Source organism: Thamnophis sirtalis, unplaced genomic scaffold (genome assembly GCF_051295495.1).
Source record: "Thamnophis sirtalis isolate CommonGarterSnake01/CBP01778 unplaced genomic scaffold, rThaSir2_p1.2 scaffold_3, whole genome shotgun sequence".
NCBI classification, from domain to species: domain Eukaryota; kingdom Metazoa; phylum Chordata; class Lepidosauria; order Squamata; family Natricidae; genus Thamnophis; species Thamnophis sirtalis.
Window position 1 is genome coordinate 46181914 of NW_028261383.1, and position 25750 is coordinate 46207663.

A 25750-nucleotide genomic window follows, 5' to 3' on the forward strand; every position below is an offset into this window, starting at 1 on the left:
TTCAAGACTGTACATCAAGTGGGTGTTTTTTTTTTCCATAGCCTCTTGTCTTGGAACATAAAATTACTTGATTCATCAGCAATACTTTTTGTACATTAACTTCATTAGAGAATTGTTCAAACCAAAGCATCTTTGAGTTCAATCTTTTACTAAACACCCTTTGAAGACAAAATTTAATAATGTGACTTTACTGTAATTTTCTAAGCATCTGTTATGCTTCATCTGATAAAAAAATAGTCCCATAAATAATTTTATTTCTTTCCCCTTTTAAACTTGTAGTGACTTTTCGGTATTTCGAGGGAAACCATTAATTAAAAAATCTACTAAACATATCAGGATAAATCTGTTCCCGACTTCAGTTACTATCTAAAGTGTCATTAATATTATTTAATTACTATCCAATTATTATCCAGAAAACAGATAGAAGTTCTGAACAGAACTATTTTACAGTTGTGTGACTAAACCAACATGAGAAGATAAGGACTGCAGCCTGATAAGCATACAATAAAAATAAAGATTTGGAAAAGGGGAAACATTAAAACATGAGAGGAGCATAAACATTCAAGAATAAAGATAAAACCAGAATACCCTATCTCTTCAATTGAAAAGAGTGTAAACCATGTATCTGAAGTAAACTTCTCCAGATCCAGTGACAATGTGACACTTTTACTCATCTCTATTTACAAAGGCTCCTGAAGTCTGTATTGTCAGGAGTAAAAAGCACTATAGGAAAAAGATGATGACAAGATACAGGGCATAAATAATGCAAAGCTTGCCATAGGGTGATGATTTGGAAAGGTTTTGTCAGTGTAAATATATTTTATCTATTGACTGGCTTTAAGGCATCAGGCTAGAAATCAGGAGATAGTGAATTCTAGTCCTGCCTTAAGCATGAAAGCTGGCTGGGCCATTCACTTTCTCTCAGCCCAATTCACCTGACAGGTTGTTGTAGGGAAAATAGGAGGAGAGATGAGTATTAGATATATTTATTTAAAAAAATGAAGTTAATTTGATGGGGAAAACCTCATTGGGGGTACAGTATGCAAAGACTGCCATCCTTTCAGTTAATTCCAGGTTTGATTTTGGAAGATACTCACTGAACTGAACATATAATAGCAATTTCTGTCTATGCGAACGATATTGAACATATTGAACACTATTCAACAAAATATATATCTGCACTAGTATTGTAGTTAATATTGAGCAATTCATCCTGAGAGTTGATAATGCCTCTCTTAATACTACGAAGATCAGCTTTAAAATCCTAAAAGTTTCTCCTCATCTCTTTCTACAGCATTCACAGATATTGTTAACATTTGATTTCTGTGAGTTCTTTATTTTACTTTTCTGTGCCTTCTCTACTTTAGTATTTGCCTCTCTTCACTTCTGGAAGATAGAATCTATGAGTTGCACTGATATTTTTTGCAAGTACAATCCAGATGACTTTGTAACATATATAATACAGAATAAATCAAATTTCATTCAAAATTCAAGGGTTGATGAAGGGCAGTGGTGGCTGTTATTTATATAATACTGTATTTGCTCATACCACTACAGTGGGACAAATAATGAGGATACCAACCTTTTAGAAATAAGATATAAAAATATGTTGATTCAATGGATTAAGTATACAACAATTTAACAATTTTGAAATATGCTGTTCAGAGTAAGTTTTAAACTTTATTCCATCAATTCAACTGAACTCTGCTAAAGGATACTTTAGTCAAATAACTTCCTTTATCTCTCATTATAGTAAAAAGTGAAGAACATTAAACAATTAATCTATTGTGTATTTGATTATCTTAAATAATATGAGCAATAATCTGACAGGGGATGTGCATTCAGAAATGAAATACATGAAACAATTCAATTCAATCAATGAATTAGCACATTAATTTTCACTTTTGTATGATTTCCTAACTTTGGCTTTAGGACCATTTGTTTAATGACGGTTGGAAGTGGCAACATTTGACATTTCATGGTTTATTAATGATAATGTCATTGATTATGGGGCTGGCTACAAGAGTAAGCAAGTGTATTCACACACACATAGACCATATACCATATGTTGCTTTAGAGAAAAAAGAAAATTGGCGCATAAGATAGTGTATAATGGTTTAATGAGGTTCAGTGGAGAATATGCACTATTTTCAAAAAGTTCCATGACTGATTATAATTCACTTTCAGGAATAAGATATAAAAATATGTTCATTCATGGAAAAATGTGATCAGACCTTGCACTGTTATAGCAATTCCATAGTCATATGATCAAAGTTTGGTAACCAGCATGTATTTACATTGGTTGCAGAGTTCCAGGGTCATGTGATCACCATTTGCAACCTTTCCAAGGGCTTTCTGACAAGCAAGTCAGTGGGGGAAGCCAGATTTGCTTAACTCTCATGGCTAAAAAGTTAATGGTCACTTAATGACCACTTTGCTTAGCAACAGGCATACCTGTCCTGTCCCAACTGGGGGTGAGGATTACTTGCAGAGCATCTTGAAAGAAAGCCTTGCACACCTCCAACCCTGCCTTAGCTGCAGCCCCAACTATCCCATGAAAGCAGAACAGGTAACAGGGGAATGATGAAGGTATGATCTAGAAAGGACAGAGAGGTCAAAACCAGGGGTGGGCTTCAAAAATTTCAGCAACAGGTTCTATGTCCAGTTGCTGGGTGGGCATGGCCATGGTGGGTGTGGCCTAGTCAGCCTCTTTCACCACAGCAGGTGGGGACAACATTTTTGCCTTCCCTAGGCTCCGGAGGCTTTCCTCAAGGCTCTGGGAGGGCGAAAACTGCCTCCCCTGGGCTCCGGAGGCCCTCCAGAGGCCAGAAACAGCCCTCCCTGAGCCTCCACATGGGCCCTGCACTTACCTTCCATCCAAAACGGGCCGCGTGGAGACTCATGGGAAGGGTGGGGTGGGAGAGGTCAGCTAGAGGTGGAATTTGGAGGTTCTCCGAGCTGGCCATAACATTAGCTATGGGTTCTCTCAAACCCAGGTGAACCTGTAGCAGCCCCCCCCCCCCCCCGGGTAAAAATTGTGCTCACCTATCCCTTATGTGAACTGCTGCATATTTCATACTGAAGTTCTTTAGACCATTATTTCCCATATATTCCCTACTTCTTTTTTCTTTAAAGCAACATGTATTGTGTGTATGTGAGTGTGTGTGTGTGTGTATATATATACACTTGCTCTCTCTTGTAATCATAACCATAATCAATGACAATATCATTAATAAACCATGAAATGTCAAGCTGTAGGAACATTACTCAATCCACAAATTCACCCTTTTTTTACTATAATAGGTATATATGATTGGTTTTCTTTGCTGTCCTATTTATAACTCCGTTGCTTATTAAGTCGTATCATATCTCAAGTTGAAAGCAATCAGTGAGTTCGCTACAAGAGCTTTTCTGAGCTCAGCAGTCATTAAAGGGAACTGATGAGAGAAGAAAAGGGAGAGATTAAACATGTAAGGTTCAGAGCCTCACACAAGAGCATTCTCATTTAATCTGCTGAAGTGGCACATATGATATTATTCTACCTTTTATCACTGTAATTTGAAGAATGACTAGTAAAACAACTTTCAGATACGGAAGAGCAAGTTTGTATATGAGAACCCAGATCACTAATTTAGACTATCTATTTCTCACAGTTAAGCACGCGTAACGTGTCAAACGACATTACATTAAATGCAAATGGTATAGCTGACTCTTTGATTTTTACTTTAAAATAAGCAGTCTGACTCAGGCAATCACATGAGAGAAGTGATTTAACCTCCTCCATTGTGGTTGCTTTTTGATGTTGTTCTCCCCTGGACAATTTGTGAGTATTTGTGTTTGCACAGGCACATGTATTAAATAATACCTATGAGTGTATTTACATATGTGGATGTTTAAAAATACTGAATACTGATTGAATACTGATCAGCTCCTAGCTGGATTACTATACTGTACATCACAATAGGGTTGCCTTTTGAAGAACATTCAGAAGTTGCAGCTGGCCCAGAATGCAGCACCGCAGGCAGTTTTAGAGTGTTTCTTGTTATATTCATACAATTTTGCTGCTCTGTGAGTTGCAGGGATTCCCAGTAAGTTTCCAGGTGCAATTCAAGATGCTGATCATCACCTGCAAAGCCTCTGGGGTATAGAGCTATAGTACTTGCTTTTCTTCTATTGTTTCTGCTCACCCCACCAGATTAGTAGAGGTGGCATGCTCCAGCTCCCATCTGTTGAACAATGTCATCTTTTCAGATCTTGGAGTCAAGGCTTCTTGGTGGCAACACCAGAGGTGGCATTCAGCCAGTTCTGACAGGTTCTGGAGAACCAGTAGTGGAAATGTTGAGTAGTTTGGAGAACTGGCAAATAGGCAGGCCCTGCCCCTGCTGCCTCCCAGCTGATCTTTTGTTGAACAGGAGAAAATAGCTGGAAAGCAGTTAGTGGGGCGGGGAGGGATTTTGCAGTATCCTTCCCCTGCCACGCCCATAAAGCCACACCCACAGAACCAGTAGTAAAAAAAAATGAATCCCACCACTGGGCAACACCTACCCTGTGAAACAGCATCCCCTGGAGATTGAGGCGGCTCCATTCCTATTAGCTTTTTTTGCAAGGTCTTGAAGATTTATCTATTTCTCCAGACCTTTGGAACAGGTGCGTAAATAAACCCTGCTGTTATCAATAGGCCTTTTCTGAGACTAGGGTTACTGTTTATCCTCAGAGGCATAGGGTTACATTTTGTGGGTCTGATTGTGCTTCAATCCTCATCAGCCTCCCAGAGTCAGTAGTGCAAGATAAGTAGCTCTACAAATCACATCATATACATAAATTAAATTATGCGTTCATTGCAATATTTTTGTGATGGTAGTCCCTTAATAGTATCTTTTTTTTTCAAAATATTTTTTGCATTTTTTTTTCTATCGCATTTATACCTGCTGAAATTAAAGGACCTCTGGCAAATTTCTCAGTTCTCTAATATATAGTGTTATCTTCCATTTTGGTTACAATTCTATTAGTGCTCGCTATCCATGTTTACTTATAGGAGATCACCATGATGAGTCATAGGGAGTGGTCAAATGCATTGTAAGTTTCGAAGCCCTTCGCACCAACAAGAGGTCTAAGTCCAGCCCACCTTGAATCTCATTGACTCTTATCTACTGCCAACTCCCTTTGACCATTAGTAGTTCAGATTCTTGTAGCAATAGCAATAACACTTAGACTTATCGCTTTACAGTGCTTTACAGCCCTCTCTAAGTGGTTTACAGAGTCAGCATATTGCCCCCAACAACTTGGGTCCTCATTTTACCCACTTTGGAAGGATGGGAAGGCTGAGTCAACCTTAAGCCTGGTGAGATTTGAACTGCCAAATTGCAGGCAGCCGGAAGTTAGCAGAAGTAGCCTGCAGTACTGCCCTCTAACCACTGCGCAACCCTGGCTTGTAGAAAGCTTAAGCTTACAATAAACCTACATATTCATTTGAACTGCCTGTACTCCTGATTTTCTATGCTTGACATTACTATAAAAATTGTTTCAAAGAAATGAAATTAGATCCTGGAAAGCCAATGGAACAGTTACATAATCATACCTTTATTGTAACCATTCAGAATATCTGGATTATAAGGGTTAAAAATCCAAAGATGAACACATGTTAATTTTCTTCACACATTTTTACTCTCCAGAATAAAAGGTGCTCCAGCTTTGAAGATCACAGTAACTATGCATATTTATTTACTTCAGCGTAACTTAATTTTCAGGCTGGTTAATAGCGAGGGCTTAATTCTATGATTAGTCAACTTACGTAATCTTTTAGCAGCCTCAATAGCATCATTTGCAGTGTCAGCCACGAAGAATTTCTGAACTGTGACCCCATGATCAGCCATCAATTTCTTACTCTGATATTCTTGCAGGTTTAGCCATCGTCTAGGAGTTAACTGAATACCCTAAAGATATGAAATAGAGAAAGAGAAAAATATTCATTATAAACTCTGCTATCTGAAAAAAAAATTCTTATTTTGCAGGAAGTGCACTATCTTGAATCGAACGAAAAACATTCTAAAATCTAAAAAGATATTAAAATGTGCATATTAATTTTTATTGCTATTTTATACCTGCATTCTTCCAACTTAACCATGCATTTAAATAAATTCATTGAATATTATCAGCTTTCTTCTTCCACATTTCTAAATCACAAAAATGACAGTATCAAGTTCTCCAATAGGTTACAATATTTGTGCTTGCGCAAGGAAATACTGTTATTACCAATGAAATTTGGTACCACTCTGAATTCTTAATAGGTAGTCCCTTTCTACAATTACATTACATTAGTATAGAAATGAAAATGAAATGAAATGATAAAGTAATCACAATTTTCTCATTTGAACTGTAATAGAATTGTTGTTATTCATGTTAGTTTATATTCTATGAAATCGCCATTAACACTGGATTAGCAAATACTGAAACTCAGTAGGGAATGTCACATTGGGCAATTCAAATTTTTTATCGCTTTGTATGTTGGTGAATGACTGCAAAAGCATTGTGAATACTGATTTTGTGGTGACAAATTTTAGCAAGTAGGTGAAATTGCAAATATAAAATCTGAAAAGCAATATAATTAATTATAATACCCCAGCATCAGTTCTATCACCATGAACTTCTGACAATCAAGTATGTGAAAGCAAATGAAAGCAAAAGTCAACTTACAGAACTACAGCACTACTTAGAAATGTTTAAATTACATTACCCTTCTTGTGAAAGGCATCCCCCCTTATGAAGAAATGGACTAACTTCTTTTGCAACTACACTGCTGTTCATCACAATGGCTGGAACACCACCATTTGAAACAAAACATTTAAACCCAAATTATTTATGATGTTAATATCTTGATATTAAACAGAGGAGTCTAAAATTGATTATTGCTAAACTATTTTGCATTTCAGAAATATGGTGTCATTCTTTGTATATATATCATGCTTTTATGCAATATTAAAGCCTTAAATATTAAAAAAAAAAACTACCAGCATTTTAATTGTATTAAAAGCCTCCCATCCTAAATGTAAGACACATATGGTTTTGTAGGCTGCAATAACCGTTCACTCCCACAGAAGTTAAATTAGCCAAATTAACGACTAAAAGCAACTCCAACCTTTTTGCAGTGAATAGATGTTAAAAAAAAGTAATTGAATAATAATTTCAGAAATTTACACCACACAGTTGGATTTTAAACAGTGATGGAATTCAGCCCATCTGGACTTGTTTCAGTAGAACCGGTAGCTATATTTTTCTGGAGTTCGGCAAACTGGCTGAAGTGAGGAGCAAAAAGCCCTGCATTGCCCAGTGAGGGGGAGGAAGAGACAGCAAGGATGTCTCACTCCATGAACCCAATGAAAGGTAGCAGCAGCCCAGCCGCTTCCTTTCCCTGCCCTTTCCAGCACTGGAAGCCAACTGCCCAGTCGCCCATTAATCCCTCTGTGTGTGAGGGGGATTTTGGCCGTCCTTTGTCCAGCTCTCATGCGGCTACTGAGGTAGGGAGACAGATTGATTCTTTTGCTTTCTTTAAATTTCTTCAAATTTATTGGAGATCCAGGATGGCAAACCATCCACTTGAGGAACTGAGTTGATAACTGGGCGGTGCCTGGTGGACCAGGGCTGTGTCCCAAGAACTTAACTGACTCAGTTCAATCAACAAGAGGATAAGGTCAACCCATCCTGGATACTCCTCCCCTCACTATGGAGAACAGGTTAATCTCCAAAACTGAACACTTCAACAAGAGAATAATTATGGAAGCTATCAAAATAGAGAAACACCCCCACAACATGAATAAATGTGACAATACCTCCCGCCTACCAGACATCTGGAAACCAGCCCTAGTCAACAAATGAGCCCCACCCACCACCCAGGCCGTTACAACACGAAACAACAATGGACACACAGCTGGCACCAATCAACACCAATCTACCAATCATGATACAACCACACAACCAATCATTCCACTTACTGAAACAACGTCAGCACTCCACCCACCAAGATTTATAGAAAGATGGCAGCTCCGACCAAGCTTTAAGCCCAAAACCAGCCTGAAGATGGCGAGTGAAATGTTGCCAAGACAATCTCAATCTTACATGGGAAAAGACCCAAATACAACAAGACCAGCATACCTACGAATCTACGAACACACACACACACACACACACACACACACACACACACACACACACACAGTATATAATGGCCTCTAGCAAATCTGTTAATATATACATAGATGCCTTCATGATGGTTTGCAATTATAGATAGACCTACGGAGACATGGTTATCTCACATTATCTGGTTTCTTATCCAACACTCCTCCCTGATCGTAGCCTTGCCAGATAGCCTTCTACTTCCCTATATTATTATAATCATTATAATCATTGGATATTTCTTCACTCCATGCAAGAACCTCATTAATACAGCAGCTGAAAGGTAATTTTTAAAGCTCCCAAGATCTCCGTAGGTTTTCTTCTCACCCTTGATCTCTTTACAGGCCAAAGAGAAACTACTCACCAAAGACAGCCTGTGGACATTGTAATCCTATTGGCAGTGGTCTGAATGACCCATCAGAGTCACCCAACAAAAGGGAGAATGAATGATCAAATATACTATCTCTCATTTGCACCTGGCTGAACAATGATCACTGAATCCCTAACAACAATATATACATGGTGTCTGACAAACAGTGCTACTGTTCAGGATGATGATGGCAAAAATCTTTCCACACTAATTTATTCCTAGCTTCAGGGTGCCTGAACAGTGATGAATGAAATAACCAAGATATGCCTATGGAACACAAGGTTAGGAGCAGTCCCATCAATGAGAGATTGCACAACAGCAATATTTCAGGCACGTCAACATTAAAGAAACATAAAGATTGCTGAGATTATCACTGCTTACAAAGGTCTTTGAATAATAGTTGTTGATTTTTATAACAGATATTATTACCCAAATATTTTTCAGGGTAATTGCAGTATTTATATTCTCTTTATAGATCTAATTAAGCACCTGAAGGTTACTTAATTGCAGAATGTGCTCTGAAAATTCTAACCAGCAGCTTAGTTGCTTCATTCTAAAACAGCAACATGATAACAACAGCCGAGAAAGGATATTACATAGCATATGCAAAATTACTTCATTGGCAAACAGAATGCAAGATAAGTGAAAATACTGGATTAGAAGGCAATATGCAACAGAATGCGAGCTGTTTTGCTGTGGAATTCAAGAAAGATGCTTTCCTGTGTATGATATAGGATACAGCAGTACATCGTTTCTACAAATATGTATTTCTTTTCCTCGCTTTCGCATGCATAGACAAAATAGGAAATTCATGGGCTGAATTAATCAGATTCATTCCCCAGGTTTTTAATTGGGCTGAGATTATCCCTGCACAAAAGAGACTGAGCTACCCAACTCCACAACGTCTGCTTCTTGTTTTAAAAAGATAAAAGATGGAAGCGAATGGGAAAGGAACCTATTAGCAGGCATCTCTACTGAGGTTAAGGAGAGGACATTAGACTTCTTCTCATGCAACAAGACGGAATGGCTATCTGTTGAGCATCATTCAGAGCAAGCCACCCAAAGGAGTTGAATGGAAGTTGGCTCAAGAAGAGTCAAGGGAGTGGCTTTTGTTGGGTCAAGCTGGACACAAGCTTAATGGTTGGCAGCTTTTTCAGGATGAGGGCTCCTTTTGGTGTTTGGCTGAGATGCTAGGAGCCATTCTTCAAAAACAGGACTAGATAGGCAATTTATTATCCCACATTTTTTATTCCTTTTATAAATAACTCAAGAACGTACCTATATTCCTCCCTTCTCCTATTTTCCCCAGAACAACCCGCCTGTGAGGTGGGTTGGCTTGGGGAGAAACCACCCAGCTGACTTTCATGCATAAGGTGGGACTAGAATTCACCAGCTCCTGATTTCCAGCCTAGTGTCTTCACCACTACATCAAACTGGCTCTTAACCACTAAACCAGTGATGGCGAACCTTTTCGGCAACAACTGGCCAAACCAGATCGTGCGTGTGTGTGTGTGTGTGCGCGCGCCGGAGCCCCAGAAACTCAAAGATGTGCTGGCCAATGCGCATGCACATGTCAGCCATCTGGTCCTTTGGTTTCCGGCATGCACATGCCAGCTGGTCTTCAGGTTTCCAGGGCTCCAGCACACACAAAGATCACCTGGCTGGTGCACAAGCATGCACTGGAATCAGAAGTGCAGCTGCTGATGGCACATGTGTCTACAGAGAGCGCTCTGCGTGCCACCTCTGCCATAGGTTCACCATCACAGCACTAAACCAAACCACTGACCAAATGGGGCTTAAAGAATTACTAGGGTTGATTTAATACAAAGTTTAGTTTGACAATATACTTTAAACACATTGAATCAAATGCAGTTAATATTTACTGTTTAATTAATATTTTCTCATTAGTGTGGTATTTTAGAGAGAGAGATCAGACAGCTACTGTTCAAGCATTTAAAGGACAGGTTCTGGATCCTCAAATTGTGTACCTTTATCCTCAATAACTCTTTAGCAAAAAGACTTTTGACAATTCCTCCTACACTTTTGTTACAGCTTTGTTGCATTAATTTCCCATGAATTAGATCAAAATCAGATAACTTTGGTTTTAATAACAGTTTATGACCCTATAAATTAAATAGTGCTGTCACGAGCTAAATCATCATTAATGATGATTAAACCACTACCCTATTCTGAATATATTAAAAAAAAATCCCCTTGGATTTAAATTAAGCAAGAAAGGCTAAACTCTACAGGCAAAGCTTGGAGAACTGCAAGAGAAAGGAGACAAAAAGGCACCAGGGGCTTAACTCTCATTCCCACGCTTTAACAAACGACAAATGTTATGTCTAAATTAGTCTGCTGTCTCACATCCCTCCCAACTGCAGCAAAATGCCACAGAACAACTTTTCTCACTAAGCAAGTTAGGAATATTAAAAATATTGGCAAACTGATCTATACTTGGACTCAGGTAACATACTGCTTTTGAAGAGGCAAAGGGAAGGAAGCTTGTAAAAAAATCCCACAAAATAGAGGCACTTTTATTAGTCTCAATTAATTTCTACTTTGTAGCTGGAGAAAAATTCCCAGTTCTTCTCCCCTAGTTCATTATACTCCATACCCAAAATCAATTCTGTCAGCTCACCAGTCCAAAACTGCCTTCGTAAGGCCACACTTGGAATATTGCATCCAGTTTTAGTCACCATATCATAAAAAAAAAGATATGCAGACTTTAGAAAGAGTGCAGAGAAGAGGAACAAAGATGAATAGGGGACTGGAGGCTAAAATATATGAAGAACGGTTGCAGGAACTGGATATGTCTAATTTAATGAAAAGAAGCACTAGGGGTGACATGATACCAGTATCTCAGGGGCTGCCGCAAAGAAGAGGAAGTCAAGCTATTCTCCAAAGCTCCTGAAGGCAGAACAAAAAGCAATGGAGGGAAACTAATCAAGGAGAGAAGTAACCTAGAACTAATGAGAAATTTCCTAAGAGTGAGAACAATTAATCAGTTGAACAACTTGCATCCAGAAGTTGTAGATGCTCCAACACTGGAAGTTTTTAAGAAGAGATTGATAACCATTTGTCTGAAGTGGTGTAGGGTTTCCTGCCTAAGCAGGGGGTTGGACTAGAAGACCTCCAAGGTTCCCTGCAATTCTATTATTCTGCATTCTGTAAAACTGTTGCCTCATTTTTTTTCCCCTTACAACTAATAAGGGGCAAGAGGGGAGATGAGAAAAAAGAAATATTCCTTTTCTTTTTCCTTCCTTCATCTCTCCCTAAGCTTGCTGATTAGTAGTATGACTTGAGTATGCTCTGCTGCGACTGCTATTATATATTATATTGGTTTTCTGTGAGCCGCCCTGAGTCCCCTCAGGGAAAAGGGCGGCCTACAAATTTCAATAAAACCATAAACCATAAAAAAACCATAAACCATTATCACTGCTTACAGAGAACCGGCAACAAATCTCTCAGGAGAAAATGTTATGCAAAGCCTTTCTCCCCCTAAAACTCAGAATTTTTTTACATTTGGTTAGAGATGAGCTTAGTAATGTCCATTTTCAATCATCATTATTCTAGTCAAGGAGATATTAAGGTCTTTTTTATATTAGCTAAAGTAGATTATGAATTCACATACCACAGAACGCAAAAGAAAATAAAATAATTCTCTTAAATTAATATAAACTTACTACCTTTTCACCTAACCTCCCCAGGCTCCTTATAATACACTTTTCCAATAATTCAACAATTTGCATCCCATGCCTTGTTAAAATTCACTGGGGAATCAAGGAAACAGCTACTTATTTAATATATTATTTATCACTGTTCTTGAGACTGACAAATGTTAAGAAACTCTCAAAGTCTAACATGCTGCCAATTGAAAGGGAGAAACAAACCCATTTCCCTTTATTGCTATTTCCCTTTGTAAGCTACAAAACTTCTAAGCATCAAGCCCTTGCTTTCCATGCTGAATTTCAACGAAGACAGGCTCTCAATCAGGATTTTTCACAATACACAAACTCCTTGTGATAAATGAACTACCAGTGAAGATAAATGAAAGCACCCTACCGCTGCTTACTACAGCCATTGATTAACTGTACCCTTTGGAAATCACTTGAAATTGACTGTGTATTAAAAGCTCTACAGAGCTAATGCATATGTGCTTAAAAGTTACATTATAAGCACCGGAGAAAGGAAGTCTTGCTGTAGAAAACAAGATGCAAAATCCTTCATTCTCTGACACACAAAAAGAATCTATCCTACTGAGTTACACCGGGGTTTTCATATTGCATCAAACTAATACTAAGTTAAGGGGAAACACTTAAGAAAGGACAAAATGACTTTTAAGAATTCAATACAAAAACATCGCACTAACTCAAAAAATTAGAATATCATGCAAAAGTTTATTTATTTCAATAATGCAACTTAAAATTTTTCGAGTTTCATCTGTAAGGTTAGGTAAGATATAAATGTAACAATTATGTAACAATTATGAAATAACAATTCTATTGCTTATCCAGTTCTTGGTTTATGGGGCATTGAATTCTGTATGATGTATAAACCCAAAACTTTGAACCAACACTACAGGTTTACACCAGGCATTTAAACTACAGTTTGTTTAGGCTTCACTTATTCTGTTATGGGAATCTAACCATTATGACCTGTATGCCATGTTGCACAAGAACCTAGAAAATTACAATTACAAAATTGTAAATCGGTACAATGAGTGAACCAAACTATTCTGGAACTTAATTTTCTAGGTTTAAAAATGGCCTTTGAGGAATTTGAAACTATGAATTACAGGGATCATTAAAAAAAAATCTAGCTTCTTTCTCATATTTCAGTGAGTGTTCAATCAATCATCACTAGATGGAGGGGGGAAAAAACTTTGGGATATTCTGACTTTCTAGAAACAACATGCAAAATCTACAAACACAGATGTTAAAATATTGTCCCCATAAATGGAATAGAACTTTGGAAAAATAACAAGCAAATATCAGCCTCCTTTCTATAGCATTTTTTTTGCTTTTTGCTTCAAATAGTCATGAAGGAATTCTTAAGGACCTGAATTCCCACAGCATATTTTTTTAAAAACAATGATCAGGAACTTTGTGTATATTCTGAACTGTAACCATCAGACTCTCTCTCTCTGGAGTTTATGGGGATTGTAGCCCACATCATGTTAATGTTTATTCCAATTAACCATATAAACACAAGGCACACATTTTGATCGTTATTTACAAAGGCAAACAAAATATGCAGCTATTAACAATCTCTCCTTCCTTTAGAGGTTGGGGAAAATATTATGATGTGTTATCATACTCAACACAGGGCTATATAGCATAGCAATAGAGGGAGTAGCCTATAGGGCTTTTTCGCTTAAATTTATTAAAGGTTCAAGGATTTCTTTCTATTGTTTTCAGCATCATACAGTAGAAAAGATGATATCTATATATCTATATCTATCTATCTATCTATCTCTAACTCTCTCTCTCTCTCTCTCTCTCTATCTATCTATCTATCTCTATATCTATCTATCTATCTATCTCTATATCTATCTATATCTATCTATCTATCTATCTATCTATCTATCTATCTATCTATCTATCTATCTATCATCTATTTATCTATCTATCATCTATTTATCTATTTATCTATCAGGTTTAGATGCCAATGTAGACAAAACTGTACATTATTGCAAAGAACATTAACTGACAATGGATTCAATAGAAAGAATAATGGAATAGAATAGGGCAAAGTGAGTATGACAATAGAATGAGAATATGAGTAGATTTCTGTAAATTCCTGAATGCGTAAAAGGACAGTTTTTGGTGGATGTGTTGTCCTTTCAGGAATATTTCAAAAATAAATTCTTTCTCAGAAATCTGAATGAGAAAGGGAAAGGAGGGGGAAAAAACCCACAGGATATTTTTTTTTCCTCCCTGAGGACACTAATTCTAGTATTGTTTGGAAAGATTTTCTCCCCAAAAATTAAAACACTAGTATTTTCACCGCCGTCATGAATAAACATATAAAATAGAGAACTGTAGAACACAAACAAAACTTTTTTGCAAAGCATTAGATCAAATAGTATTCTGGCAACATTACTTTGTAAGACAAAACCTGAGGTAGACATATTGGATGTTAATTATTATCTCTCAAAACGTCCTCATAATGCCTTGGCATCTCATTAATGCATATATATTGAGTTTAATTTAACCAGCAGTCTCTTTCTTTAGAGTCCCCAAAGAGTCAGTAACATAACAGCAAGCTTTTCTCTTCTATGTTTTTCAGTAAATTCTTATCCTAAATTCTAATGCGGTAGCTTCTGCTTTCACTATGCCGAAGATGTGCTCTCAGTTATGGACTACACAGTTTCCATTCCTGCCTCCGGCCTTGAAATGGCAACTAAGAAAAAAAAAGAATAAACTATACCCGTGATTGCAAACCTGTGGCCCCCGTGCCAGAGGTGGCATGCAGAACCCTGTCTGCAGGCACACGAGCTGTCGCCCCAGCTCAGCTCCATCATGCAAGCCCCCCTTCCCTCCCCCCGCGCCTTGCTTTTGGTCCCAGGAGGCTGCAGGGAGGCCTGTTAGGCCCAAAACGGGGTGCAGGAAAGATCACGTACACATGCTCAGAGGGATGGGGAGACGTAGGCGGATTGCACACGCATACACAGGGGCATGGGGCACATAGGGGGTAGTGTTGTGCATGCATTGCATTATGGGTGTGGGCACGCGCATATGCGCTGCTGCGCAAGTGCGCACGCTTTCAGCACGCAACAACAAAAAGGTTAGCCATCACTATACCATAAACTTTTGTTCTCTTTAAAAAAAACAAACCAAAAGTTACTTTGTTCTTAGCCAAGCTGCAAAGTTATAAATGAATTTTAAGAACAGAAAACAGCTATACTTTTCATGGAGCTGCACTTGATGGAGAGTTTATTTTGACTATTTTCTTTCCAGCCGCAATCCCAACACAGACAGACAGACAGACACACAAACACACACACACACACAGAGGTAATCCTTGACTTACAAATTCATTTAGTCACCATTCAAAATTAGAATGGCACTGAAAAAAATGACTTATGATCATTTTCACAGCCATTCTAGCACCCCCATGGACACATGATCAAAATTCAGATGCTTGGCAATTTGACTCATATTTATGACAGTTGCCATATCCCAGGGCCATTTGATCTCCTTTTGCGACCTTCTGACAAACAAAGTCAATACGGAAGCCAGATTCATTTAACAACCATGTGATTCACTTAACAACTGTAGCAAGAAAAGTTGTAAAATGGGGCAACAGTCACTTAACTGTCTCACTTAGCAACATAAATTTTGGACTCAATTGTTGTCATAAGTTGAGGACTACCGCTAACAATCTAAGCAGGATGGGTGCATGTATGAGATGGGTTTCTGTGGGAAGATCCTTTTCATCAGAGTCCTTTGGAGTCAGGAAGTGCCTAAATTAAATTGAAAATAAAATAAAATATACCCAGGAAGAAATCTTCTCCACATTTCTCCATAAGGCCTGATCCCAATAATCAAAAACTCCCACAGTAATACAAGAATAAGTGGATATAATTTTAAAATGTTTCATGCCTAGTTTGAGCCCCAACTATTTCACACTGATCAACTTTCCTTTTTAAAACTGGGTGTTTTAGGTGGTGTTTTTTTTTAAACCCACGTTCACTATTTTTATAAATATCTCAAGGCAGCAGACATATCTAATCCTCCATCCTTCTATTTTCTGTTGAGGTGGGCTGGGCTCCCCCAGCTGGCTTTCATGTCTAAATCAGGCCCAGAATCCACACTTCCTTGGTTTCAGCCTTAACCACTAGACCAAACAGGTTCTTTTTCCCCTTCATATTTATATTCTGTCCACAGGGCATCCCAATGCAACTGCACTGAGATACATTAGGAAAGAAATATCGGCAGGAATATGTGCTGTAAAAACATATGACGTACTTAAACTACTACCACTGCTCTTATTACTGCAGCCCTGCTGAAGCCTTTTAAAAGAAGCCCTACTCTACATACAGTATGTCAGATCTTGCAGTGGAACATACCAACTCTGGTTGAAAACTGATTGAGTAGACAGCTTTAATTTGATGTAGAAATAAAGCAGGATACATATCCAGCTCTTGCATCTATTACCTGCCAGCTGTATTGCTCATTCTGGTACTCATATCAACAAATTAGACAACATTACACCAGAGGTATATTGGCCCAACCTTCACAAACCAATAACAGGGAAGCCTAAGGATTACTGAATGTTGCTGTGTGACTACCTCTTCTGGAATAGGAAAGAGTCACGGGTGAATACTTTTTTGTTGTAAAATGAATACAGAAGTCAATTATCAAGGCAATTCTAAGTGATGAACAAAAGCACCAGCCCACTACCAATGCAGAGAGAGAGAGAGACAGAGAGAGACACAGAGAGAGAGAGACAGAGACACAAAGACAGAGAGATACAGAGACAGAGATAGAGATAGACAGACAGTCAGAGACAGAGACACACACAGAGAGAGACCGATAGAGACAGAGACAGAGAAACAGACAGAGACAGACAGACAGACAGACAGACACAGAGAGGGGGGGAGGGAGGGAGACAGCGACAGAAATAAAAAACAACAACACATTCATGGCCCTTGACGCTCCAAAGCAATCAAGTCCCAAAGGTTTTGGAGAAGAACCAAGTCTTTATGAGCTTCCAGAGAGAGCCATCCTATTCCAGAAGCGGGGAGCCTCCCCTCCCCAAAATACCCTGGTGTGTGTTGTAAATGACACAACCTTGATTTCTAATTAATGTCCATTGCATTCTGACCAAGGAACCATCTTTTAATCTTACCCCGCCATGTATTATTTCAGAAATTGCTCAGGAAACTTACCTTCATTGACAAGTTAAAATGACAAAATAAAATGTACAAAGGTCATTTGTGTTCGTGCAAAACATGTACCAATAAAGAGTTATTAATTTGAAAGTATTGACATATCTATGTGATGGAACAGTTTCTTTTGAAAAATGTTAATGACTTTTCATACCTTTGGAAGGAACGTTCAAAGATGGTTCAATGTGACTTAGCTGCTCAGCTTTTGAACCTAGAAAACTATCCATCATTTTTTGATACTAGTAGAGTTACTGGAAATTGGGTGGCATATATATATATCAGAAACTGCCTGTTCTATTAGCATATTGCTCTTAGTAAGAATTTAGTGGCATAAAGAATTGGGTGGCATGTGTGTGTGTGTGTGTTATATTTGTGCTGATAAATAAATAAATATATATATTTATGCCACCCAATTCTTTATGCCACTAAATTCTTATTAAGAGCAATATGCTAATAGAACAGGCAGTTTCTGATTCTGAATCCTTGGCAGATGAAGAAGCTAGCTTTTAGGGGAGGTGTGTAAAACTTGCAGTCCACGGGCCAGGTGCGCCATGCGCAGGCCACGCCTACCCCAGCTCCGTGAAGGGGAAAAACAACATGAAATCATGTGATGCCAATGTGACACAACAAGTTTGACACCCGTGTTTTAGGGAAATGAAGCATAAGATTGGTATCAGAAGAGGCAAGGGAAAGAAACAGAACCAAATGTCTAAGAAATACATCCAGAAATGTGTTGTGCTAGCTGACCAAAACTAATAAAATAGTACATGTAGCATTATGCATTTGTCTTATTAATTTGTTATGTATCTTGCTATATTGGTCATTGAAGGACCAAATACGAATAGTCCTTGATTTACAACAGTTCATTTAGTGACCATTCAAAGTTACAAGAGCACTGAAAACGTGATTTCTAACTGTTTTTCACTCTTCATGGCATCCCCATGGTCACATGATCAAATTCAGACACTTGGCAATGGACTCATAATTATGACAGTTGCAGCATCCCGGAGCCACGCGATCACCTTTTGCGGCCTTCCTACAAGCAAAATCAACAGGAAAGCCAGATTCACTTAACAACTATGTTACTAACTTAACAAGTACAATGATTCACTTAACAACCGTGATAAGAAAGATCGTGTAAAATGGGGCAAAACTCAGTTAAGAAGTCTCTCACTTAGCAACTTAAATTTTGTGCTGAATTGCGGTCATAAGTTGAGGACTGCTGGACAGCTTTCTTATTCTTACAAGAATAAGCAGTATGCTCTTTCCACCTATTTTATATATTCCTGTTTATACTTCAAAAATGTAAGTTGTTCTTAGTTTTGAAAATGGCACAAATCAACAAATTTGTTTTTTTTTTTATGGATGTGCAATTGATTATCTCTAACTGGTGAAGTCTGTTTTCGGTTGTCTGCCTGCCCAGGGCACATAAACCTTTGTCAGCTCAATGGGCTGCAGTATATTGCTGGGAATGCTTTGAAAACTATTTTAAGAGAATGAGCAAATTCTGTGAGCCATGCAGTATTTCAGCCACTTTCCATTTGAGTTTGCAAGGCAAAGTGTTTCAATCTTTAAATATAACGTGTAACATTTAAATATTGACAGGGTGTTTATGTGTTCTACAAAATAAATATAAACAGGGATGAAATGCAGATTCTTGTAGCGAGATTTGGGAAGACTGGAATTAGACAAAACTCTGGAAGCTAAAAACAGAAGCAAAAAAACGATTCTACTTTTTGTTTCATGTTTCAATTGAAATATTATTTTTTTCATAAGTAATATGAATAACCAAAGAAAGAAATGCAGAGATAAGAACAATAACATCTTGTGATGTCTAAAAAATAAATTCACTGATATAGCTTAAGGGCAGTATTTTGGTCATGTAAATAACTGTTACTGTTATTTCACCTAAATCCTTCCATTTCCCTGTCCCAATTCAAAAACACACTTGGGGTCTGTTCTTTTTAGATTAATCACATACTTGATCTTATACAAGATACACGGCCAAGATTCAAGGCCCCAGCCCCCAATCTCCTGCAGTTATTGTTGGGAGCCCCCTAGGAAGACCGGTGCTGCCGCGATCTCTGGCGTCCCAAAAAGGCGCCTCGGTGGTGACTGTTGACTCGCTGTAAGGGAAGGAGAGAGCTGTCAGGGGAACTGCTTTTAAAAGAACAGCGGCTTTTCCCGCACCCTGTGCGAGCCAGCAACACTTAATAAATCAGTCACCACTCACCTCAGCCTCAACAGTGGAGTTTTCAATTGTAGGCCCTCCGGATCAAGCCGATCGTGATCCGACAGCCCCCGTGAGATGGCAACAAATCCCGACGCTCCCTTCATTGACAGCAATACACAAAGCCAATTTGAAGTAAATTTGGAGGAAGGTCGAATTAGCCAAAACAAACATATAATTTAGTACAGAAAGCTATAACTAGCAACAGCTAAGGAACTACCAGCCTATTTGGACCATAGACTGAGAGGAACTGTTTAGGATAACCCACTCCCTCCTAAATAGGAGGGAGACGGGGGACTCCCTACAGGGTAAGGCTGAGGAGTATGTCCAGTTCTTGGCGGACAAAGTTGCCCGGTTTCGAGCGGACCTAGACTCCACCCCAGTAGATCCAGCCGAGACACAGGGAGAAAACTTGGCAAACCATCTCTGGGTTGAGTTTCAGGAAGTTGCCTCTGGGGATGTGGACAAGGCTATGCGAGCTGTGAGTGCCTCCACCTGCATACTGGACCCGTGTCCCTCCTGGCTGGTTGCCAACAGCAGTGAGGTGACACGAGGCTGGATCCAGGCGGTTGTTACTGCATCTCTTCGGGAGGGGTGCTTTCCCACCGCGCTTAAGACAGCGGTGGTAAGACCCCTCCTGAAGAAGCCGTCTTTGGATCCAGCTGTTTTAAACAACTATCGTCCAGTCTCCAACCTCCCCTTTGTAGGGAAGGTTGTTGAGAAGGTGGTGGCTCTCCAGCTTCAGCGTACCTTGGAGGAAGCTAACTATCTTGACCCCTTCCAGTCTGGCTTCAGACCCGGTTACAGCACAGAAACCGCTTTGGTCGCATTGACTGATGATCTCTGGAGGGCTAGGGATGGAGGCCATGCTTCCATCCTGGTTCTCCTGGACCTCTCAGCGGCTTTCGATACCATCGACCATGGTATCCTTCTGCGACGACTGCGGGAGATAGGGGTGGGCGGCACTGTTTTGCAGTGGTTCTCCTCCTATCTCTCGGACAGGTCGCAGTCGGTGTTAGTGGGGGGGCAGAGATCGTCCCTGAGGCCCCTAACTTATGGGGTGCCGCAGGGGTCGGTCCTATCCCCCCTACTATTTAACATTTACATGAAACCGCTGGGCGAGATCATCCGAAGGCACGGGATAAAATATCATCAATATGCGGACGATACTCAGTTGTATCTGTCCGCCCCGTGCCAACTCAATGAAGCGGTGGACGTGATGAGCCGGGGACTGGATGCCGTTAAAGACTGGATGAGAGCAAACAAGCTGATACTCAACCCAGACAAGACCGAGTGGCTGTTGTGTTTCCCTCCCAAAAATTTGACCACCATACCATCACTCAGGCTGGGGGGACAAAATTTAAACCCCTCAGAAAGGGCCCGCAACTTGGGAGTCCTCCTGGATTCACAGCTAACTTTTGACCACCATCTCTCAGCTGTGACCAGGGGGGCATTTGCCCAGGTTCGCCTGGTGCACCAGTTGCGGCCCTACCTGAATCGGGAGGCCCTCACAACAGTCACTCGAGCCCTTGTGATCTCTAGGCTGGAATACTGTAATGTGCTCTACATGGGGCTGCCCTTGAAGAGCATCCGAAGACTACAGCTAGTCCAGAACGCGGCCGCGCGAGTGATCGTGGGCGCACCACGGTTCGCCCATATAACACCGATCCTCCGTGAGCTGCACTGGCTACCTGTTGGTCTCCGGGTGCACTTCAAGGTCTTACTCACCACCTATAAAGCGCTCCATGGTAGTGGATCTGGCTATTTGAGAGACCGCCTTCTGCCGATTACCTCCCTGCGCCCCATCAGATCGCATAGAGTTGGCCTCCTCCGTATCCCATCCGCCAGTCAGTGCCGACTGGCGACTACTCGGAGGAGAGCCTTCTCTGTTGCGGCTCCGACACTATGGAACAATCTCCCCGTGGAGATTCGTACCCTCACCACCGTCCAGGCCTTCCGCACAGCCCTCAAGAACTGGCTAGCCCGTCAGGCCTGGGGATAATTTGATTTTGCCCCCCCCGAATGCTGAGTGAATGTTGAGTTTTATTATCTAATCTTTACTTTGTGCACATTTCTTTTTTGTTATTGTCCCACACTTCCTTTCCCTTTGTGACTGTAAGCCGCCCTGAGTCCCCTCAGGGAAAAGGGCGGCCTATAAATAAACAAATACAAATACAAATACAAACTGGGAGAAGGAGTAGAGGCTTGGCTGCAACAATTTCTCTCAGACTATGGACCAATCAGGATTGACGATAGCCCACTGGTAGCACCTCCCGCTCCTCATCATTGAGTACAACCTTAACTGCTCTTTAGAAGGCCAGATCCTGAAGATGAAACTCAAATACTTTGGCCACCAAATGAGAAGGAAGGACTCACTAGAGAAGAGCCTAATGCTGAGATGATTGAGGGCAAAAGAAGAACGGAGCAACAGAGAATGTGGTGGCTGGCTGGAGTCACTGAAGCAGTGGGCGTGAGCTTAAATGGACTCAAGGAGGGTAAAGGAAAGGAGGGCATGGAAGAACGTTGTCCATGGGGTCATGATGGGTCGGACATGCCTTTGCAACTAACAACAACAACACAGTCCATACTTTCTCTATTGCACAGAGAAATTCTGAGGTTTTCTGCACATGAAGCCTTTCCTAATATGAGACTGAATCACAGCAACCTAACATCACAGCACTTGTTCTTTCTTTCTCTTTGGTCGCATTGATCGATGATCTCTGGAGAGCCAGGGATAGAGGTCATGCCTCCGTCCTAGTGCTCCTTGACCTCTCTGCGGCTTTCAATACTATCGACCATGGTATCCTTCTGTGACGACTGCGGGAGGTGGGGGTGGGAGGCACTGTTCTACGGTGGTTCTCCTCTTACCTCTCGGACAGGTCGCAGTTGGTGTTGGTCGGAGGGCAGAGATCGACCCCTAGGCCCCTAACATGTGGGGTACCGCAGGGTTCGGTCCTGTCCCCCCTCCTATTTAATATCTACATGAAACCGCTGGGTGAGATCATTCGATGGCACGGGATAAAATACCACCAGTATGCGGACGATACGCAGCTGTATCTGTCTGCCCTGTGCCAACTCAATGAAGCGATTGACGTGATGTGCCAGGGCCTCGAGGCTGTTAGGGACTGGATGGGGGTTAACAAGCTTGTACTCAATCCAGAAAAGACCGAGTGGCTGCTGTGTTTCCCTCCCGCGAATTGGCCAAGTGTTCCATCTCTCAGGCTGGGGGATCAAATTCTACGCCCCTCAGACAGGGTCCGCAACTTGGGAGTCCTCCTGGATCCACAGCTGACTCTCGAACATCATTTGTCAGCTGTGACCAGGGGGGCATTTGCCCAAGTTCGCCTGGTGCACCAGTTGCGTCCCTACCTGAACCGGGAGGTTCTCACAACAGTCACTCGTGCCCTTGTGACCTCTAGGCTGGAATACTGCAATGTGCTCTACATGGGGCTGCCCTTGAAGAGCATTTGGCGACTTCAGCTAGTCCAGAATGCAGCCGCGTGAGCGATTGTGGGTGCACCTCGTTTCACCCACGTAACACCTATCCTCCGCGAGCTGCACTGGCTGCCTGTTGATCTCCAGGTGCGATTCAAGGTGCTACTTATCACCTATAAAGCCCTTCATGGTACTGGACCTGGGTACTTGAGAGACCGCCTACTGCCAATTACCTCCACTAGACCGATACGATCGCATAGATTAGGCCTCCTCCTAATTCCATCATCCAGCCAGTGTAGACTGGCAACTACCCGGAGGAGAGCCTTCTCGATGGCTGCTCCGACCCTCTGGAACAAACTCCCCGTGGAGATTCGGACCCTCACCACCTTCCAGTCCTTCCGTGCTGCCCTAAAGATCTGGCTGTCCCGGCTGGCCTGGGGTTAAGATTCTGACCTCACTCGAATTGTGTGACTGTTGTGTTTCTTTTAATATGTTGTATTGTCCTTATGTTGGAAATTGTTTGTCCTCCCCCCCCCCCTTTTTGAACTGTGAGCCGCCCTGAGTCCCCCCAGGGAAAAGGGTGGCATACAAATAAAGGGAAATAAAAAAAATTGGACCTGGGTACTTGAGAGACCGCCTACTGCCAATTACCTCCACTAGACCAATTAGATCCCACAGACTAGGCCTCCTCCGAATTCCATCTGCCGCCCAGTGTCGACTGGCGACTACCCAGAGGAGAGCCTTCTCTGTGGCTGCTCCGACCCTCTGGAACCAACTCCCCGTGGAGATTCGTACCCTCACCACCCTCCAGGCCTTCCGCATAGCCCTTAAGACCTGGCTGTTCCGACAGGCCTGGGGCTAAAGATTCGCTGCCCCTATCTCGAATGGTATGATTGTTGTGCTTTTTAACCATGTATTGTTCGTGTTGTTGTTAAACTGTCTGTATCCCCCCTTCCCTTGAGTTGTGAGCCGCCCTGAGTCCCCTTAGGGAAAAGGGCGGCATACAAATGAAATAAAACTCAAACTCAAACTATGAAAGATAGTTCTTCTTAAGAGCTATGAAGAGAAAAATTGCGAATTGGATGTGATCACAATACTGCAGAAACCTCGGCTGCAGATCACTTCTGAAATCAGATGAAATCCACAAAACAATAGTTAAATTCTGATTTCGCAAAACTGGGGAGAAGAAAAGGATGCAAAAGAAGAAAGGCCAAGGAACTATGTGGATAACCAAGTATTAATTATTCATGAAATGGTAAACCTCAGTGTGGTATCACGTCTGAATTAGCATTATGTGCTTGTTTATTCCCAACTATGCTTGTTGATAACCTTTTATATTCCAAATCCGTGACAGCTCAAGCATTCATTATAACTAATCAATACAAGTCACTATATTCACATGATTAGAAGGAGGAAGATTGCTGCTTCCTTCCTTCCCTCCCTCCTTCCCTCCCTCTTTCCCTCCCTCCCTTCTTAATGGCAAAAGAGGGAGCCAGACACGGGTGGGGGAGGGGAGTTGGGATTAGGCTTTAATTAGTCAACTTCCTCCAGTTTGAAGCTTCCCCATTAGATGCCCAAGCCATCTGTCAGAAGGCTCTTATGAAAAGTCAGGCGGGAGGGAGCTAAGCAGGTTCTGACAGGTTCTGGAAATTTTGAGTATTCAGAGAACCAGCAAATGCCACCTCTGGCTGGTGCCAGTGGGATGGGAATAGAGATTTTGCAGTATGCTTCCCCTGTCACAACCACCAAGCCACGCACACCAAGCCACACCACACCCACCAAGCCATGCCCACGGAACCGGTAGTAAAAAAAATGAATTTCACCACTGGATAGTATGTTTCAGGATGGATGGATTGATGGATGGATGGATGGATTCATTCATTCATTCATTCATTCATTCATTCATTCATTCATTCATTCATTCATTCATTCATTTATTCAGGCTCACTAACTACTTCAAACCCAAGGGACTCATTTAACTATCTGCCTTTGTAAATGTCATATGTTCTCCTTATAAACAATCATCTTTGTTACATTCTGAACTGTGATGTAGGCTATTTTACTTCTATTCTGCAGTATCTCATTCTGTTTGATATTTTTCAAATATTTTTGTCAAACATGTATTCAACTTTAATCAATTGTATTTATTTGTTTGCAGTATTTATAGGTTCCTATAACAGCCTCCCCAGGGTGGCTAACAAATAAGTTATAACACCAATTCAGATTAAGTAACAATGAAAACAGCACTGTGATCAAAGCATAAAACAAACAGTCCCAGGGAGAGATTAACAGCGCAAAGATACAGAGAGAAAGACGTATGCCACAAGCTATAGATAGGGAATATTTGTACTCAGACAAGCATACCATTCAGCTTTAGGACAGAGAAAAATCCATTTTCATGACTATATAGCATCTCATCTTTAAAAAGCTTCAAGCTCAGCACCTTGTGATTTAATATATAATCATTTTCAGAAATTCTTCTCAGCAACAGTTCAGAAATCTTTTGCCATTACTTTGGGACATGTCTCTCAATGTTGCGCTATAGCTCATAGCTCTGGAATTTCCTAGTGGTCCCTCAATTACATGATCCAGGCCCCACACTGCTTAGTTTCTGCAAGATCAGCCAGGGTTGGCTGGCTTGCTATGTAGC

At 40.8% G+C, this 25750-nt stretch overlaps 1 protein-coding gene across 1 annotated transcript in view; it reads right to left on the minus strand.

Moving 5' to 3' along the window:
- The window catches only part of SUCLG2 (succinate-CoA ligase GDP-forming subunit beta), a 234057-nt gene that overhangs the window by 161851 nt on the left and 46456 nt on the right, over positions 1-25750 (minus strand). The window contains exon 2 of the mRNA XM_087708854.1: positions 5792-5933. Coding sequence (XP_087564980.1) covers positions 5792-5933 — 142 coding nt within the window. The remainder of the gene's footprint in view (positions 1-5791; positions 5934-25750) is intronic.